A 21,703-nucleotide genomic window follows, 5' to 3' on the forward strand; every position below is an offset into this window, starting at 1 on the left:
AATTCAGGAGGGGGAGAGAATTACAGAGCCCGTCCGTGTGATGTCAGCTCCATTAGCCCTAGCCCCTGGCACTTCCACTGCACACGTTGGGCCACCCACAGTGCTCTCTATGGATAGATCAGCGTCTGCCCCGACGCTTCACCATGCCCTGACTATCTTCTCAGACCGGTGCATCCAGCAACTCCTGCTCCACCTGCTGTAGCCAGCGCTGTAGCTCCACAGGCAATACAGATGTCTGGGCCTCCCATGCCATCGCAGACACCTCAACCAGACCCTCCCTTAGTGGCTCAGCTGGCCACTATGCAACCTTCTACGGCAAAGGAGGACTTCACTCGGGGTTTCCAGCCCTGGATCCCACCACTTCGCCCTCTGCCTCAACAGCCTCAATATGCTTCATTCCAACCTGTGCCATCTGCACAGGAGCTTAGGCCTCAGGCAGGTAGGCCCCCAGCAGCAAACCACACGAGTTCAGAACCCAGTACGTTGGAAATGGTGATTGCATCCTCCTCTGGCCTCCCTAAGCCCAAGCTCACTGTTTTCAGTTCTGGGAAGGAGAGTGACTTTGCCTTACTGAAGAAAGGACTGGATAGTGTTCTTGGGCCTCACAAGCACTTATCCGAGGATTATAAGTATCAGATCTTGCTAGATCACTTGAAGTTCCCAAGTGCATTCCAAGTGGCTAAACGCTACATCCATGACCCAACTCCATATAATAGTGCAATGAGGGCTCTTGAGCAGAAGTACGGTCAGCCAAGACAACTGGTACAGAGTGAACTCAGTGCCATCCTGTGTACACCACCCATAAAACCAGGTGACTCACAAGCCTTTGAAGCTTTTTACCTGTCAGTTGCCAGTCTAGTGGGGATGCTTACCACGGTGGATGGGGTGGCAGAGAGTGAACTCCACTGTGGATCCCACGTAGACCGATTACTCACCAAACTCCCTCTGAGTTATCGGGATAACTTTGCAGAGTACTGCCTTAACCAAGGGATCCTGCGGCCTGGTTCAAATCGCACTTATACCCTCTACGATCTAGCTGAGTGGTTGGAGCGCAAGACCCAAGCAATGCAAGTCTCCCGACGGGCCACGGACCTGTATGCCTCAGAGAAGCCCTGGTTGGAGGGGAAAGTCAGTAGGCACTTGGAAACAAAACACAAACCCAAGTTGGCCTCTGTTTATTATGGACCTGAACCCACAGCCATAAAACCACCTGCTGTGGCCCATCCAGGTCCAAAGGCTGTTGCGATGCAGAAGAAAAGAGAACGTTTCAAGCCTTACTGCCCTTTCTGTGAAGGGACAGAGCATTACTTGAGTGGATGTAATGAGTTCTCCCGGCTGGATGTGGCTGCAGTTGTGGACTGGATCAGAGATAGGAATAAATGTTGGAGGTGTGGCCGGAACCATTCTGCTGACAACTGCACGCTCAAGAAACCCTGCAGCACCTGTGGTGAGCAACACCTCCTTGTATTACATGGCCTCGCCAAGGCTAAAGAGCAGAACCCCAGTATCTTGACCATGTGCACGGCATCCAGTGTCATCTATGTTGACCATCCCAGTCACTCTGGGAGAGTGATGTTGAAGGTGGTAAGAGTTCAACTCCACAATGGGAAGAAAACCATGGACACCTGAGCTGTGTTGGATGACGGTTCAGAGAGAACCATAATATTGCCTGCTGCTGTGAAGTTCCTCGTCCTTGCCCCGACAGACGAGGCTCTGGCCCTCCGAACCATCAAACAGGATGTCCTGCAGCTGCATGGGGGAAGCATATCATTGGAGGTGTCCACTAAAGCTAAGCCAAAGGTGAGGCATCAAATACTAAATGCATTCACAGCAGAACAACTGGCTCTGGCGGAGCAATCTTGCCCAGTGGAAACACTCAAAAGGAAGTACAGTCATCTACAAAGACTTCCCCTCACAGGTTTCAGCAAGGTGAAACCTATGATCCTGAAGCTGGGGTGGGCACTGCAGGGACCTGCCAAGAGTCTTCCACATTCAGCGGCTGGACAGGCATGCTTGCACTCATCATTCATCCCACAGACATCAGAGCTCTCCAAAGATGTTGAGAGGCTGTGGCAGATTGACGTCCTCCCGTTTAGGAATGAAAAGGAGGTCACCAGGTCAAAGGAGGACCAGCAGGCAATCGACATCCTTGAATCAAGGACAGTCCGAGTACGGGTAGAGGGAGTCCACCGATATGCTACTCCCTTGTTTCGCCGCACAGAATTTCCTCAGGTGAAGGCACCTCAAGAGGCTGTCATGGCTCTTCTGAGAGCCAATGAGCGTCGGCTATGCAAGGACCCCATTGGCTCTTCTGAGAGCCAATTAGCGTCAGCTATGCAAGGACCCCAGCAGAGCACAGACATACAACGAGAAGATCAAAAAACTGGAGAAGGCAGGCTATGTGGTAAAGTTGACTCCGGAGGAGGTGCATGGTTCCACTGAATCCTGGTACATTCCACACCATCTTGTGCATCACAACAACAAAGCCTGCCTAGTCTTCAACTGCTCCTTCCTGTACCAGCAAACTGCCCTGAATGATCTCCTGCTGCCAGGCCCCACGCTTAGTCCCTGACTCCTTGGCGTGTTAATCCGATTCCGCCAGCATGCTGTCGCCATAAGCGGTGACATAAAGGCCATGTTTCATCAGGTGTGCCTGCTTCCCGAAGATCAGCCTCTGCTTCACTTTCTTTGGAGGGATGGACAACAGGCGCGCCCACCTGATGTGTATGAATGGCGAGTGTTACCATTTGGTACGACCTGCAGCCCCTGCTGTGCCACTTACGCTTTACAGCGGCATGTGCGAGACAGCCGAGAGGGGAATGAAGATGTGTATGAGTCCATCCACACAGCCTTTTATGTAAACAATTATCTCCAGTCTCTTCCAACTCCCTGCCAAGCTAAACAGCTACTGGACAAAATGAGACAGCTACTGGCCACGGGAGGATTTGAGATATGGCAGAGGGCCAGTAATGTGCCAGAGGTGGTGTCCCACCTGCCTACTGCTGCCCGTTCTGACAGCTGTGAGCTCTGGCTGACCTTTAACCAAGCTGATCCACAAGAGTCGATGCTTGGGTTACGTTGGCATTGCCCCACCGATACCTTGGGGTACAAGCATTGCCCAGTCTGCCACGCAACACCAACTCTTTGCAATGTGTACAAGGTGCTTGCCAGCCAATTTGACCCTCTAGGGTTTATCATTCCCTATACCACTAGAGGGAAGATTCTCGTACAATCGATGTGGCAAAAGGAGATGGGCTGGGATGAACCTATCACCGGTGTCCTTCGTGCCGCCTGGGCAGAATGGGAAAAGGAGCTACCGTACCTGCAGAACATTACCTTACTGAGGTGTTATGTGCCACCTGCTACAGACTCTCCGAGTTACACCTTTGAGCTGCACGTGTTCTGTGATGCCTCAGAGAAAGCGTATGGATCTGTAGCTTATTTGAAGACCACATATTGCCACGGACATGTCAGCACTTCATTCCCGTTGGCCAGATCCCGAGTTGCTCCTCGGAAGAGATTGTCCATGCCTTGTCTCGAGCTCAGTGCTGCTCTCACTGGAGCGCAGCTTGCTAAGACCCTCCAAACTGAGCTTACCCTACCACTGCAGAAAATCATCTTGTGGACTGACTCTACTACTGTGCTGAGTTGGTTGCAGTCGGATTCCTGCCGGTACAAGGTCTTAGTCAGGACTTGAATTGCTGAAATCCAGGAGCTCACCAGTTCTCATCAGTGGAGGTATGTCACGTCAGCAGAAAATCTGGCTGATGACATGACAAGGGGGAAGGAACTCTTTAGTCTTTCACCAGCCAGCCGTTGGGCTCAGGGCCCCAACTTCTTGCAACAAAGTTCGGCACATTGGCCCTCCCAACCTACTGGTAGGGCTGAGACTACAGATGAGCTGTGCAAGGGGATGCTATGTGGGCTTGTTACAGTGGCACAGTCTCCTACTCCAGACCCTGGCAACTTCACATCTTGGGAGGAGCTTGTGAAAGCTACTTACCATGCGCGTCACGGGGCGGCTTCTCCTCCAGTGACCGCCACTGATCGTGTGGAAGCAGAGATAGCCATTTTAAAGTCAGCTCAGTATGACAGTTTTCCGGAGGAGGTGATGGCTCTGATGAAGGGAGGAACTCTGGCCCTAAATAGTCAACTTTGTTCGCTCTGCCCTGAGTACGATCCGGTTACTGGCCTGATAAGGGTTGGAGGACGCCTGAGACGTGCCGAAGGTCTGGACTCAGACACCATACACCCTATTGTGCTACCTCCTGAACACACTAAGCTCCTTGTCAAACACTTTGACACGATTCTGTTGCACCCTGGTCCGGAGCGCGTCTTTGCAGAGATACGGCGCACTTATTGGATCATCAGAAGTCGACAAGTAATCCGGAGACATGAAAGACAATGTGCAGAGTGCCAGAAATGGCGGGGGAGGCCTGTTCCCACCAAAATGGCTGATTTGCCGGCAGCGAGACTCTGGATCCACAAACCTGCTTTCTGGTCAACTGGAGTTGATTGCTTTGGTCCCTACAGCATCAAGATAGGCCGGAGGCATGAGAAGTGTTGGGGCATAATCTTTAAGTGCCAAACCACCCGATGTGTACACCTGGATTTGCTACCAAGCCTGGACTCAGACGCTTTCCTCATGGCCGTGCGAAGATTCGTCTGTCGTCGGGGTACCCCATTCGAGATATGGTCGGATCAGGGCACTAATTTCCGAGGGGGTGCTTGAGAGTTACAGGAAGGTTTCTCTATGATGAGTTGGGAAGATTTCAAAGGTCTTTCCCGGAGCAGATGGTATAGTGCGATCGGCGGAGGTGCAAGTAAAGGATCATACTTACATATGACCAGTGGTTAAGCTGGTCACCCTGCCTCAGACGCCAGAGGAAGAGACCACCGCATAGTACAACACAGACTTTTTGCAATGATGTGTATTTGTTACACAAATACAGGGGCGGCTGTAGAAAAGCCTGGGTTAGTGTGAACTACATTACCCAGCAGCCTCTCGGCAGTGATGGGATTCATGGGACTTCTGAGCTAGATGGTCTTAGTTCGTTCATGGGCTAACAATCGAGGAGAGAGCTGCTGGGAAGGAAAGCAAATCGCCCATCCTGTATTTGTTGGTGATGGTGTGCGTCACATAAACGTGAGTTAATGTTCCATGCTTAAGATGTTTACCCTGCTACTTGTGTGTATTGGTTTTAGTTACCTTTAGCATATGTGCTAGTTAGCGATAGCTATGGCAACCCAGTTATTTGATTAGTTTGGGCTTGTTACATCTTTGTTTGTTCCCTGTGCCAATTTATGTGAATTTGTACACTGTAATATCGCTGTATTACGTAGTGGCTAAGTAGGGGGCTGACTGTTTACTAAGTGCATCAGTGTAAATAGGTCATCTCTTGTGTTGGAGTGCCCTCTTGTGGCGGCTTTTGGGTAGTGCCTTAGTAAATGTGAACACTGTAAGAAGTGGTATCAGACTGATTTGTGGTGGAGGAATTTGTTGCCAGTTTCCTTAATCTTTAATCCGTATTCATGTTGTAATGTATACCCGGTTCTTAATCACAGAAACCACACCATATCACCCCTCCACATCCTCCTACTTTATGCCATAACTCCCTGTACCATCCATCTGACTGCCAATAAACTCCACCCGTGGTAATCTAATCCCTGGATGTCAGCCTCTCCTTCTGACCGAGGATAGTTACTATTGCAGCACCACCCACCATTAACTTGACGTACACCATTCTGTACATTCATGTCCAAACTTGTTAAAGACCCCTCAAGAAGCAGTGAGACTTTAAAATCTAGTGTAGACTGTTTGTCACTCAGTGATATTAAAGACTGGTTGTTTTCTGATTCAATTTTAAATCTACATGTGATTTCATCTCACACAACTAATTAACAATCTGACTCGTCCAAATTTTAAATGGCAGAAAAATGTCCCTCATTGATTTATATTCAGCATACACAAATTATCATTCCTATATTACTGTTTTTTTTTCAGATGGTATTAATGACCATTGTGTCTGTTAGACAGGTGAACCTCTGAAATTTAAAACCCTAAATAACTCTGTAACTGTGCTTTCTTTCATTTATGGAACTGTGACTGGAATAGAATCAACCTCATTACCAGTGTGGAAGTAGCATGAATGGTTTTATGAAGCTTTTATCAAAATTATAGATAAAAATGATAAATTCTGCAACAGTCCTTAGTCCTCAGATGTCCAGTCTCCTTCAGGAAAGGGATGCTGTGTGGGCTGAAGCCAGGAGAACTACAGCTCAGGAATGGTTAAACCTCTTTAATGAAAATTTCCAAATTGGAATTTTACCTCTCCCATTAAATGTTTGTAAATATTCTACAGTCAGCGGTTAATGTTATTACAACAAAGTGGAAGCATTGTTTCCAATAAACTGCACGTTCAAAGAAATGTTTCATCTCACTAACATTTCTTCTTGTTGCATGTTGAAGCTCTACTTGGAAACTTGTTAAAATCCAACCATGCAAAATATGATTTTTTGCCATTTTTCAGCTCTGGTCCTAAACTTTTGATCGGGACAAAGCACAAAGCACCACATGCAGTGTTGTAAAGCACGATGCTACTGGACTCTAGAGTAGAGGAGATTTGTTTTCTGGAGGGATGAATCACACTTCTCTGGCTGGCAATCCGATGGATGAGCCTGGGTTTGGCGGTTCCTATGAGAACGGTATTTGTCTGACTGCATTGTGCCAAGTGGAAAGTTTGGTTGAGGGAGGATTATGTGTGTTTTGAGAGTTAGGTTCAGCCCCTTATTTCTAGTAAAAGGAACTGTTAATGCTTTAGCATACTAAGGCATTTTGGACAATTTCATGCTCTCAACTTTGTGGAAGCAGTTTGGGGATGGCACTCAAAATGACTGCAGACCAGTGCACAGCGAAGTTCCATAAAGAGTTTGGAGTGGAGGAGGTTGACAGAGTCCTGACCTCAGCCCTAATAAGGATGAATAAGAGTAGAGAGTGGAAGCCAGGCCTTCTCATCCAACATCTGTGTCTGACTTCGGGGGTCAACATCATATTAAACCCTATAGATTAAGAATGAAATGCCTCTCAAGTTCATATGCACTTGAAGGTAGACGCATGCATGGGGAAAAAAGTGCTTCCATGTGTGACTGGGTTCATGAGGTTTGTCATGCAAAGTGCTCCGAGCACTCAGAGTAGAAAAGCATTCTTTAAGTACCAGTCCATCTACTAATTACACAAGAAATGGACTAAAAATCATTTGCAACTGGTTTCATGAAGTGATTAAACCGAGGAGGTCAGGAGAAGATCCCAACAGTGAGTGTGAATGAAGCTTCTGTCATGATCTATTGCTGCATTTCAGCCAGTGGCTTATCAAAGTTATGGAATTATGAATGCAGAAAAGTACTGTCAGATATTGATCCACCATGCAATAGCTTCTTGAACGTCTGATTGGACCTGGTTTATTTTTTGATATGATAGTGACCCCAAACACATTGCTACACTGCAATAAAAACATGCCTGGAGATAAACACACAGTGAACACAATCAGCTATGGATTGGCTTCTCTAGAAATCATTTTCTATTTTTACTTTCATTTTTACAAAATATGTTTGAGGTTTTTTGTTACTTTTGCCTGAGTTTAGAATATTTGAGACAGTCTCTGCTGCCCTCCTGGTCAGGCTCATTTTTATTTCAATGAGACTTCTTACCTACATAAATAAGTATGTGCTTAGTTACATTTTGAGTAACATTTCAGATTCTAAAACAGTGGTTAACACATTTGCTTAGACACAAATGCCCTTTGGGGCAGCCGGTGTAAAACTGTCCTGTCAAGCGTGCCGGGCTCTCCCTGTGTGACCCTTTGTGGTGAGGGAGCAGCTCTGCTTCAGAGTTAACTGGAGTAACATTTCTGATGTCCCTGGATCTCCCATGCTGTATCCTTGTATGTTGACTTTCTTTCATATTGGAGGCTGTTCATCGGCACTTGGGTCCGCTTTATTTGATTATTTGCAAATATGGCAGTTTTCTTGGGTGGTAATCGTTTTAAAGGGGCATTGGGCTGAAGGGGTTCATTTTTACTAGTGAAGAGCAAAGCAACTAAGTTGAAAGAGTATAATCTTTTATGAACTCCCTCGTTACTCTCCTAATTATTTTTATTGTACCCTTTTGTCTGCTGTTGCTGTTAATTCATCTTTTGTATTTTCTTATCTCCGTGGTTTGGATTTGTCGTCCCACACTTCCATTTAGAACTACAATGTACAAATTAATTAAAAAGAAGACTGTTTAGCTCAGAGTAAAGCTGCACAGTGTAGTCCAAAGATTCATGTTATACTATTAATGAATGTCATTTGCAGCTCCGTGTTTTGCCCTTTACGTAACTCCATCACTAGAAGCGCCTGCCTTACTCCATATACAGTGTCCCATCCAAACATATACAAACAGGCACGTGGCTTTCACCAAGGAGACTGGCCTGAGAGTCTTATTATATTGTTATTATGTTTAGACTTGATTAATTTCTTATACCAATATTTTCGAATTTAAGCAACAGAGTTAATTAGTTTAAGGAAACATCATTCTTTGAGCTACATTGGACCCTTTTATTGTGTTCGCCACATTAGAAGGTCTTCCTGGCATTAAGCCCTGGGGGCAAACTTTTCCAGACTGCATATGTGAGATTACAAAAGTGGAAGAAGCAGTAAACTACATTTGCATTGACAGCTTGTTGCATCTGCCCACAGGCAGCCAAGTTTGAGAGTTGTTGGAGGTTCAGTTTGGTTTTTGTATTTTCTACCCTGGAAACATTTCCTTCTGAAAGCAGCGAGGAGCTTCCTGGCACTAGCCTACACTCACTGCCATCTGTGTCACAGTGTAGCTGTGTGACGGCTCCCTTTATCGCTCGTGTTGAGACTCTGTTCAAATAGCTTTATTCTCCTGTATTTGTCTAATATTTGGGGTTTTAAATGAATCAGCTCTTCCTTCTGTTACATGTTTTTTAATATACTATAATTAGTTTTAAAAGTCTGCCTCACCCTCAGCTCTGCTGGGTCATCGCCTGTCGGCTGTCATTAGATGTACAATGAGTACCTGAAATAATTGCCGACGAGGAGCATCCCTGCATTTCTGAGAGCCTGCTCACCTGTGTGAGTCACACACACACACACACACACACACACACACACACACACACACACACACACACAGTAGTATAGCTGTGTTGTATGTGTGCTGGCTCATGGGGAGGCTCATGCTGTGAAAATACAGCAGCACTGCTGTCATTATACCCATCTTTACATTGAAGACACTAATAACTTTGCTTGCAGTCTCAGTCAAGTAGCTCTCACACTGGAAGTCAAAAGTGTGCATGAAAGCGCATTCATTGTGCCACAGCTCATTAACTCTGAAGTTTGGTGGAAAGGAGTCTGTCTGCCTTATTTATGTTAAAAACAGCACCTGTGCTCCCAGGAGTGTGTGTAGGTGGCCCAGAATCTAAAGCTGCTGAATCTAATAATGAAGCAGTGGAGGGGATTTTAACGACTTCATTGTATTTCTCAGGTTTGTTAGGGACAAGTGTGTGTGTGTGTGTGTGTGTGTGTGTGTGTGTGTGTGTTAGTAGCATGAATTTCAAATACATCTCGGATAACAGTTGGTGAATGGGACACATGTGATCTCATCTGGGATGATTTCAAATGAGTACCAGCTGTGAGACTCTTCCCAGCAGGGCATTGTTACTTTGTATCACACTGACAGAGATTCACTTTTCAAAATGTGTCTGGTACTGTATATTTTCTGCCCAATTTAGCATAATTAGTATGGATAATTACCAATAGAAACCTCTATAAACACAGATGGAGCTCTGTAAAGTTCGGCTGAGGTTCTATGATAAGCCCCTTTGATATGCAGCTATGAACTGGCCATTTGCCTTGAAAAGCTTATTTTTTAATATATGTAATAATATGAGAGCAGGAATGGAGACAGGAACAGTTTAAGTTCCTGCAAAATAAAGTTAACAGGTCAAAGGAGAATAAACTGTAGAAGTACAAAAAGAGGACAACAGCAACGGTGAAGAGGTGTGATTATGTGACAGTCAGTATGCAACCTATGCACTGATATGCTTGCTTGCAGTCCTTGGTGAATATTGTGACGTTAATGATGTGTCAATGGAAAATTGTACTTAGTAGTCAGTATAAGCTTTTAATGATATAAGTTTGCATATGATAGAATACTGTATGTTGACCTTTTGATGACTTAGACTGTTGTCCACTACAAGACTGTTTTATAAATTCTTTCTCACAGCGATAATAGCTGAACAAGCAGGAAGAGGAGAGCTGGACACTTTTATCTGCGCTCTCTAACAAGAAGAAGGGCTGCGTCCTTCTGAATCTCACAACACACACACATACACCTCAACCACTCTTATCTTCACTCCCTACGCACTAACATTCCTCTGCCTATGAATAGACGTATTCACTGTTGTCACCAGTGACTATAAATGCACGAATAAAGAAGTACACTGTGTGATTCTCACTTGAGACTTCACCCATGTACATGTGTTTAAGTATTTTGTCTCACTGTGTTTCTGTTTACAATTGGCAGATTTCTGTTTGGGATTTTTCCCTTAACATGATGCTATGCTGATTGGACAGAAAAACGAATGCATTGACCGCACTGAGGAAAAAGCACAAGAGAAAAAATGCCCAGAGTGGACACAGATCAGACGCCCTGACCACCTCGGCTGGTTTTCACAGGAGGGAGCAGTGAGTCCTGATCCCTCGGGAGCTTCTCAGCCTGTCTCTGAGACTGAGCCCACCACTCTTTGGAGCAAACTCATTTCAGCTGCTTGTATCTGTGATCTTATTCTTTTCTTGGGTCACTGCCCAGAGCTCATGACCATAGGTCGGGGTTAATGTACAGCTGGACTGGTCCATGAAAAACTCCACATTTTCACTCAGTTCTCTCTTGATTACAACTGTTCATTATAATTACTGATACTGTACTGAAATACATCTTCAAACTCCACCTTTTCATCGTTCATGAACAGTCATGTTTAATTAATGTGCGAGATGAAATAGCTGTTATCCAGGGAAATCGGAGGGTTTTATAACAAAACTAATCATGTGCATCAAATGTTCCAAACTATGCTAATACAACAGAGTAACAATGTTTAACACATATCTGTGCACGTTTCTTTACACCCTTGTGGCGGGGCGTGGTCTGTGGCGCCGCTGCGGGGAGGCTGACACACTGCAGCGGCATCAGCTCATCACGCCTCCCTGCATTTAAGTCTGGACTGAGTCCTGAGTTTGTTGTTGTTGGTACTGGCAGCTGAAGAGCTGCAGCCGAGAGGGTTTGAAACAGCAACTGTAATAAAGAGTGAAATGTGGTCGGGTCTGCCATGCGTCGTCTTTAGCCATGAACTAACTAACGTTACCACTTAAAGTTACCCTCTGCAAGAGGATGAATCGACAGCAAGAGCAACTATGGAGACTGTTTCTCATCCCACTGAGAAATTCTGACCACTGGTTTAAAATGATGACATCAGGGGCCAGAGAGGCTTCAACAGTCTAGACACATTTTAGGTTTACCATAAAATGAATGAAATAAAATTTACATATAGGTCAATGTAAATGGATTCAAAGTGTTGTTTATAAAACGTTGTATGATGGTTTCATAACCAAATTAGTTATCAGTCAAATTTTGCTGGTCCAAAGAAACAACACATGCATTTATTTCTCCACAGCAATAATCTGATCAACAGTTCTTGCTTTATCTGATTTGTTGTACGAGGAGCTAACCTCAGCATCACTCTATCCTGATGCAGTTTTTGCTGCACAAGGTTCAGGTGGGCTGGGCTTTTTTGGTCTTTGAAGTCAGCAGGTAGATATGCAAGGAAAATGAGATCATGCAAAATGAGACACTGTTTCCTGGAGTAAAGTCAGTTTTGACACAGCTAGCTTAACTAATTAACTGTCAGCTGGCAGGTGTTTGGCTTTACACTTACTGTCCCAAACCTTCTGCCAATGCAGCGGTAAAGGGATGTCCTTCAACATGACAAAAGTCAGCGTGAAGCATCCCTGCATGTGTCTCATGAAACTTCTTGAGCTCACACTACTTTTTGTGCTGTAGACCAAAGTAGCAGCAATCCTTTCACTCACCTGAGAGAATTTATTTAGTATCCATTTATGAACAAGTCCTCATTAACAAAGTGAGTGATTTATGTTGTTATAACAGCACAGAAACCATATTGTTAATTTGCATTGAAGTTAATTGATATTTCTCTGTTCATCGTTTTCTTGGATCAGTGTGTTTTATGGAGCAGCCTCTTGCAATCAAACCATTAGCTGCTAGCTGATCAGAACTGGTTCAGAAGCACATTTCCTTCTGACACACAAATGAATGCAGCACATTAAAAGCATATCTGTGGTAGCTTTTATCCCTGCTGAGTTATCAAGTACTCTTCATATTGCAGGCAAAGCGACAAACACTAAATATTTTAAGAGCTCATGTCAAAAGTGGCCAGGAAACCGAATGTGAAATCTTTGCTAGTTCCAGACTTGCAATGAAAAAGGTTCATGTGTGAATGAAAACAGATGTATGCATGCCAGTAGAAAAATAATGACTGACTTAAATCCAGACTCTAGCAATCTAAAAATTCTCAACAGCAAAAATCAAATAAACAGCTTTTACATGTAACTTTAAAGCTCCATTGCCTCACAGCAAGAAGGCTTTGAGTTTGATTCTACCGTCAGGCCGGGGTCTTTCTGTGTGGAGTTTGCATGTTCTCCCCATGTTCGCATGGGTACTCCGGGCTCCTCCTACAGTCCAAAGGCATGCAGTTATTGGGGATAGGTTCACTGGTGATTCTAAATTGCCCACAGGTGCGAACGGTTGTCTACCTCTATTTGTTAGTCCTGCGACTGACTGGCAAACCTGTCCAGGGTGTACCAGGTGAGGTGAACTTAATGTAAAGCAACAAGGTCTGTGTGCAGAAACAATTAAAAATGAGGTTTTCATGAGTTAAGCTTTAATTTTTTTTTGTATTTAAGGGATATTGTCTTTTGGAAGGACAGTTATGTTATTGAGTAAAGGTTTAGTGGAGGAGGAAACTGTCAGCATAGAGTTGGACCCAGAAGAACAGGGTTTGAGTCCCGTGTGCAGCTGTTTTAAGCCACATTAATTTGTTGCCTAAGCCTAACAAAACAACCAGTAGTAACAGTGAGTTAAAAGAAAATGTATGCACATAATGATATTTTGATCATTCAGCAGTCATCCACTGTCTTTGCATTCTAAAGTTAAGAATTATGACTAGAAAAAAACGTCAATCAGTCAGTCAGTAGATTTGATTTCATGACTTTAAACTGATGACTTTATGCTCGATGACTGATTTTGTAATCGTATCACCAGACCTGCGGCCATATGTTCTGGACACTCGGGTAATGAGAGGGGCTGAGCTGTCAACAGTTGGATCAGGTGGCAGGGGAGGACGCTGGACAGGCACGAATAGTGAGGATGTGCTGGGAACGCCTGGCAGAGGCCCCTGTCTGTAAGATCTTCAACGCACACCTCCAACAGAGCTTCAACAGCATTCCAAGGGAGACTGGGAACATTGAGTCTGAATGGACTATATTGTCGGGCGGTGGAAGGAATACTTAGAGGACCTCCTTTATCCCACTGGCACGTCTTCCATGGAGGAGGCAGTTTCTGGGGATGAGGGGGACACACCTCCACAATGTTGCGTGGAGATCAGGGGCGGTACCTCTAGATTGGCAGACCGGGGTGGTGGTTTCCATTCTTAAGAAGGGGGACTTGGGGGTGTGTTCCAACTGTAGGGGGATCACACTCCTCAGCCTCCCTTGGAAAGTCTATGCCAGGGTGCTGGAAAGGAAAGTTCATCCATTAGTCAAACCTCGGATGCAGGAGGAACAATGTGGTTTTCGTCCAGGTCGTGGAACACTGGACCAGCTCTTTACCCACTCAATGATATTTGAGGGTGCATGGGAGTTTGCCCAACCAGTCTACATGTATTTTGTGGACTTGGAGAAGGCATTCGACCGTGTCCCTTAGAGTGTGCTATGGGAGGTGGTTCGGGAGTATGGGGTGTCTGGCCCATTGCTACAGGCCATTTGATCCTTATACAGCTGTTGTAAGAGTTTGGTCCGCATGGCCGGCAATAAGTCGGACTCGTTTGGGTGATGGACTCCGCCAAGGCTGCCCTTTGTCACAGATTCTGTTCGTAATTTTTATAGACAGAATCTCTAGGTTTAGCCAAGTGGCAGAAGGCTTTCACTTGGGTGGTCTCAGGATCTCATCTCTGCTTTTTGCAGATGATGTGGTTCTGTTGGCTTCATCGGGTGATGGCCTCCAGCTCGCACTGAAATGGTTCGCAGCTGAGTCTGAAGCGGTGGGAATGAGAATCAGCACCTCCAAATCTGAGGCCATGAAAAGAGTGGAGTGCCCACTCCGGGTCAGGAACGAGCTCCTGCCCCGAGTGGAGGAGTTTAAGTATCTTGGGGTCTTGTTCATGAGTGACGGGAGAAGGGAACGGGAGATTGACAGACGGATTGGTGCTGTGGCCGCAGCAATGTGGACACTGTACCGGTCTGTTGTGGTGAAGAGAGAGCTGAGTGTAAAAGTTAAGCTCTCAATTTACTGATCGATCTACGTCCCTACGAGCTGTGGGATCTTTATGTGCTGAGAACATCAATATTGTTATAGTTTCCCACTTTTTGCACAAAAAACTATCGTTGGCACATATAGATCGTTGGAGAAAGTGTAAGCTGTTTATTTACACAGTGCTCACTAATGAGCATGCTAGCGGCTAACTTGCAAGTGTTGACACACCCACAGTGTCAGGGGAGAAGTCATAGAGGTGTGGGTATTTACCACACTGTTTCTCAGCAGTTTCTTCTTTTGCACAAAGCAACACTAAACTGTGAAAACACCAGGATGGCACATTTCATTATTATTCAACTTTTCTTTATTAGAACACTGTACATATAGAAATATTTGAGACATAATTGTGAGAAGAAGGTCAGATGCGTACACGGCTTTGCTCCAAGAGTGTTTCATTTATAATTGCAGCCCGGTGCCTGAAGATCTTATTGATCTAAACTTTGCACAGCCATTATCAAAATACTGGGGAGCACAGCAAAGTTGACACTTTCCTATTTTCTTGCTATGAACACTTTTGTACTCTTGTAAGTTGTATTTGCTTTTGCCTGTGCACACGACACGGGCACCTGGAGTGGCAGGAACAACATATACCAGACAGTTTATATAAAATATTTTTAGTGGCAGTTTTGAATCAATAAGCATAAATTTATTTGCATAAGTTTAGTTGCTTCACTCAGAGAGTCAGTTGGTTTTCTTGTAATGGCCACTTACACTAATTGTATACGTTAGTAGAGGAAATGTATTTTGTGTACTGCTCCAATTATACTGACCATTGCAGTAAATGAATACATTTTTAATACTGTTTGTGTATAATTGTGAATAAAACTCCAGACATTTGCAAACTTGGGCTTATATAATTCCAATGACGAGAGGAAGTAAATGCAGCTCCTACCCTGATCCTGTGTGCCATTTTTCACCAGTAAAGGTGCCAACTAAGTGAACAGCAGCCTCCAGGAGTTATTGAGCTGATTCATTGCTTTTTATCACCAGTTTTTAATATAGAGGTGTTTAATCCCCTCTGAGGATGCCTTCAGTGAATATTCTCAAAAAATACTGCCCCCCTTCAAAATTTGCATGTCTAAAATATAGTTACAGACATTTATATCTTACATTTTAATAAGGTACAAACAGTGCTGGGTGCCGGGTGTAGTCCTGGGCTTATCAACTCATAGCAGGGGGGCCAGCCTCTAGCAGGGTCAGCTGGCCCTTGTCTCTGGTCCTCTCACCCTTTGGCTTCCACCCTTCGGTCCTCTTTGGGGCTTCGGATGGTGCCGTTGTCCTGGTCCCATCTCTGTCTGCCTCCAGGCTTCAACATCGCTGCAGCTTCCCACCATCATTATCAAGTACATTTGTGAGAAAGACACAGGCACTCATACACTCGCTCATACACACTATAAGAAGATTGTTGATTCATATATCTGTGTATTTTCTTAGTTTTTGTTCTCCAGGTGCAGCAGTCGGTGATAGATTGTGCATTTCTATTTGTTTTCTAACATGTAACTGTGCTGAAAGATAAATGCTCATTTTTAATTTGATGGCAGGAACAATTTTCAGAATTTGGAACAGGGGCACGCTTCACACTGTGTTGCATCACCTCTTATTTCAACATCACTCCAAGTATGTGAGAACTGAGGAAAGAAATTGCTGTACTTTTGAACATCCAGTGGTTTCCCACTGATGCTTGATATCAGATTTCAGCTGCAGTTCGCTGTCTCATTTGTTGTTTCGTAATACACCCATTTTTTTCAGTGTGCCACGGGTCTGGAAAGCAGTACACAATGTCATTTGCAATGTTTTTTCTGAAATAAGAAATCCAGTATAGAGTCCCTCTAATGCTCCCTCAGGGCCTGAAGATTGTAGCCATCTGTGCTGCTGATGCAGGGTCTCACAGAGGGCTGAGCCCCTCTCCATCCTCAAGTCTGAAAGACTTTCTGCTCTTTTATACACAAGCTTGTTACTAATTGACCTAATTGATTATCAGTCTTCCAACAGCTATTTTGTGCAACATTACTCAAATGTTACACTTTTGTTGCCAGTGTCCAGACATATAAATATACTTCATAAACTTCAAAATGCTAATAAGAAAAAATTGAGATAAGGAAAGCCTGTGTGTAATATCTGTTGAAACCTAGTGCCAGTTCATCAACAGAGTGACTGAAAGCTTTCATCCTTCTCTGAGGAGCACATACTGTGGACAGAACTGATCCAACTATCACTGTAGTGAGTTTGTATGTACTCACTGTTTCTGAGAACCTCCTTTACTGTTCCTTCCCGAACATCAACTTCCAAACAGCAAGCGACACAGTGCACCAAGCCACACTGCAAAACTGCTAAAGCTCTTCCTTGAAGCTGAGAATGCTGAGATAATCAAAGCATTATCCCAGAGTCCTCGTCTGAACCCAACTGGGAATCGCTTGAAGAACAAAGTTATAAGAGAAACCACACCAGTATGAGAAAGTTCTTCCAAGAAAACACTCTCTTAATTTTGTTTTTTGAAAGCTGTAACAATCAACAACTGTCATTAAACATTTTCATAAAACAAACAAACAAACACTATAGTGATGACTATTCAGCTTTGATCGGTGTGTTTTTCTGGAACAGTTCTCTATTCAGACCTGATCTTTCTTCACACTGTGAGAGATGGAGGCCTCCAATAAATTGACCTTGTGTGGTTGGGCACAGACAGAGAGATGATGCCATGCTGTACATCCTACTGCCTGTAATCTGTCGCTCATCTTGATCAATACTAAAACTGTGACTGAACTTTGTCCTTGTTAGCCAAAGGTACAGAAGCATAAACAGCTCAATAATCAAACAAAAAGCCTGTTCTCTATCACATCAAGACTATCTCTCCACTCCACTACGAGTGGAGAGATAGTCTCTCACTCAGAGAACCAAGGTTACAATGTAACTGTACGTTAACATTGGCTTCTGTAACGTCTTGACTGAAACTTTCAGTTAAGACGTCCAGATGTGTGCCGTCCTTTCTAGCCTCATCCCGTTTCCTTACGAGGCATTTTCCAGGCCCCTTTGTAAATGAGGATGTAACAGTAATGACCTAAAACCAAACTCAGACTGACTCACTGCACAGTGTGTTAGTGCTGCCCAGCCCTGTTTGATCCTCTGTGGATATCGGTTTAATGCAGATGTTTTGGGCATTAAGTTAAAGCGAGGTGTTAAACTACCACACAGGAAGTGACAAACATTACCTTTAAGGTTGAGAAGTGAAGCCATTTTACAACAAAACATAACAATATATTGACTTTTATTATTAAATTATACATCTATACAATAGATTCTTAATAAAACCGCAGCTATACAAATCATTAAGAAGTGACCACATGATATTACCCATTGCAGTGTAACTGAAACTCTCTGAGAGGTATGTATTCATTCACAAATATGGGAATCATCTTCAGGCATATTTGGAGGACATGCACAGAGAGGGTACACGGGCTCAGCCACACCGCTGTCCTTCATCACGTTCAGTCATCTTTAGCTGTTGCAGCTGGAGCTCCAGTCTTTGTATTCATCATTGCATTGGTCCAAACATTTTTACGTGAGGGAAATCTCACTGCTTTGTTTTTTAAACATTTTATTCTGACATTTAGATCCCAGGAGAATGAACACTTTAGTTCATGACAAGATGCTAAATAAACGGCCGTGTTCCTGTCAGCTTTTCTTTGGACTTAACCTTTACGTTTAGCCCGTTAAGTTCAAAGCATAACTGATGGTGACAAAGACAGGTATGCAGCCAGAGAGCAGCTGAGCCCAGCGGATAATGAGATCAGTATGATAATGCAGAACTGGCTCAAAAGGCTGCTTTTGAAATTTAGATAACGTGATTTGTTTTCTCTGGCATCTCCTTCGTGCCCACTAGAAGCAAGGATCTAAAAAAGCAAAGTAGTCTCCATTTTCATCCATCCTTTAATTTTCCTTTTTCACATTTCCATTTGAGACACAGAAACGTACCATTTCACTCCCAGTAAATCTGAAAATAAATTAATTCCATCTGGTATGATATTGGCCGTCTTCTTTTATGCAAAAAGCTCTAAGCACTGCCGGTTAGTGCTCTAAAATACAAGCCAGATTAAACTTCTGCACTACAGGTTTGATGCTCCACAAGTGATGCTGCTATGAAAAAATTTCCAGACATTTCCCAGCAAAATTCGGACGTTCTCCTCCACGGGACGAAACCTCGCAAACGTGCTGCTGTGATTTTGCTCTCGGTTACTTTGATTTCTGTAAACCCAAAACTTGTCGTATGAAGTAAACTACTGTCTGTATGTTACAGAACACAAGCTCCCAGGGTTGTAACTGCTGCTTCTGGCTGCCTGTGGTGTTTCACATGGACCCTCTGCTTGATAATTATACCCTTTAGTCTTGGCATAAATAACTGCTTTAAATAATACATTTCTCTCAGTTATTTTCTTATTTCTGCTACTTTTATGACACAATTCACACCTTTTTTACATATTGCATCTCCTTCATTATGAACAAAAACACTTGCAACACTCGCTGTTGACAGTCGGGGCCTCATCTATCAGCTTTTTTTGCATCCTTGTTAATATCAAGTTTGTAAGATTTGTTGTTGTCACATGAAAGTAAAAACGTCAGATAAAGATCCCAAATTCCACCGAGCCAAGTGTTCATTTATCCACATAACATGTAGTGTGGTCATGTTGTGGTCATGTTTATATAAAAGACTGAAGAGTCACGCAAAGGAAGATGTTCATTGTTGGCCAGCAGGGGGCTGGTCCTCGGGGCCTGGCTGCAGAGAGAAACTAGAAGACTGAAGTTGAATCAAACAAAGAATAAAACAGGGTTTACAGTGTGATTGATTGCTCAGTGCTCAGCATGAGGCTATCCAAAAGGATGCCATGGTGGCTACATCCATCCCTTACATATGTGACACGTCTGTGTGAGAAGTAGGACGGCTGTGGCTGTGAGCACAGCAGCCTCACTCTGTGCTGGTCACACCTGTGTGTGTGAAAATGGGTTAAAGGAGCTCGAGCAGCTCGTCTGAGACAGAAATGAGCTGAGAGGCTCCTCGATATGAATCTGGGAAAGTTTACAACATAACAGAATACAAACAGGGATTATTGTGGTCACTTCTTTCACCCATGTGGGTGTGTAGACCCCCGTCTATGTGCTGAGGGTAACTTCATGATTTGTTGAACGCTGTACTGTGGTAAAGACAGCGCGTGGGCACACTATCAGTTTTTATTATCATGGTCAGTATTATTATTATTTTCTTTCTGCAGATAAATGAGGCCCTCACTCATCAACAAAGACTCTAAATCTGTGGGACTGTTCTATCTGTCAGTTTCCACGCTGCTAACAACAGTGTAGTGGTAAACAGCCTGGTGAAAGAAATGTTAGCGATGGTCACCCATCGCTAACGGCCGCGCTCTAGAGACGATGAAATTCTGTGAAATTCCCATTTTCTTCTGTTTCCTGCAGCGTGGCTCGGAATGACAATGAGCTCTTTTCTAGGAAAATGTGCCTGCGTCTGTGAGGGTCACACGAAGAACTTTGTTCAAATCAAAACAAATATGCAAATTAGGCACTCATACAGTGTAGGCAGTATTGTCCCTTTGCTTCTGCGACATTCACCCCCAGTGGAAAAACAAATAGAGAGCAGCGGATGGATGCATATCTTACAGGCCTTGCCTACATTTCCTGACTAACAAATACAATTTAGTGAGTCCCACTGAAATGTGGAAATATTGTTGTGCACATTCAGGACAGTCGGGAGCTTCACGCTCGCCGCTCGTCCACGCCCCCACTTTCACCCCTCAGAACGAATCGACTTTTGCTTTACACATTTCGCAATGACGGAAACCACAGCAGCTTGATTCTGACAATTTCACCAACATCAAATACACTAAGAGCTGCAAAGATTCAGCCACTTGCTTTTACAGGAGCATTGAGAGTGGATTGGAGTCTGCTGACTTTTGCAGTGTCCCTGGGGAACTTCCAGGGCGGAGATATGCAGTGTTGTAAGAAATCCTGCGGCAGCACGTCCACCTGTGAGTCCTTTAGAAGAAAGAGGTAAGTTTGTGACATCGGCTGCACGCCTCAGTCAGATGTAGTATTCCTTCACGCTGTCTCTGACTGGGTTGTGGAGGTGCAGCTCAGTCCTGTAGTCTGTGTACATGCTGTGTCTGTGCTCCTCTTTGATGCTGCCGCTGCTCCTCTGGGCCCGCCGCTGCTGGTAGACCAGGCGGATCACCACAGCCAGTGCGCACACGGTTATGAAGACCACTGCAGTGACCACACCTGGAAACGACGCAGGGAAGGGACATTAGATGATGGCGGTGTTGGTGGTCTCAGATTTAAGTAGTGTAGGAGTGTTAGCAGTATTCACATGTTTAGTCCTGCACACATGTGGACAGAGGAACACAGCCCGGCCACCATGAGCCACTTTAAAGGGTGGTTTACTGCACGTTTGGTTTCTGATTTAATGATTTCTTTGAACAGTTCCTTCCAAGGATGGAATAATTAAACCGCATTAACATTTAATGACTTTAAAGTATTGAGAGCACAAGATTTTCTCTACACAGACGTATGCGTACACTCAAATATCCGAATAAGTGATGCTGAAGGTTCCAGTGTGTGAACACAAGGCCAAGGTCTAATGACTTGTTAGTGATCTCGACTGACTATTGTACAGCTGGTAGTTCATCTATGTTTATTATGGCAGCATAAAAAGGACTAGTTTGACACTGGATTGATCCCAAAGGTAACTCAGTGAATACATAAGGACAAAGGCTGTTTCTTCAGATTCTTTCTGCATCTTCAGGACTTCAGTTTCCAGCATCATTAGTTAAAATGACTTCACACAAGTACAACTTATTTGGATGTGTCCCCACAGGTCTGGGAGAACACACAAACTGGTTAGAATATTCAGGAAAAACCAAAGAACCACCAAGACTGCGAAGGACTGCTGGAACAGCATCCCTGTCCACAGTGAGTTTTACACCAAGAGGGCGCTGACAGAGAGAGAAGCCTGCTCCAAAATCAACAACTTTG

General features: G+C 44.3%; 1 protein-coding gene across 1 annotated transcript in view; it reads right to left on the reverse strand.

Moving 5' to 3' along the window:
• Positions 1–17,916: 17,916 nt before the first annotated feature.
• The window catches only part of cntnap5a (contactin associated protein family member 5a), a 125,343-nt gene continuing 121,556 nt past the window's right edge, over positions 17,917–21,703 (reverse strand). The window contains exon 24 of the mRNA XM_005475153.4: positions 17,917–20,950. Within this exon, the coding sequence (XP_005475210.1) occupies positions 20,754–20,950 (197 nt within the window). The 3' untranslated portion in view covers positions 17,917–20,753. The remainder of the gene's footprint in view (positions 20,951–21,703) is intronic.

The sequence above is a fragment of the Oreochromis niloticus genome, linkage group LG16 (assembly GCF_001858045.2).
Source record: "Oreochromis niloticus isolate F11D_XX linkage group LG16, O_niloticus_UMD_NMBU, whole genome shotgun sequence".
NCBI classification, from domain to species: domain Eukaryota; kingdom Metazoa; phylum Chordata; class Actinopteri; order Cichliformes; family Cichlidae; genus Oreochromis; species Oreochromis niloticus.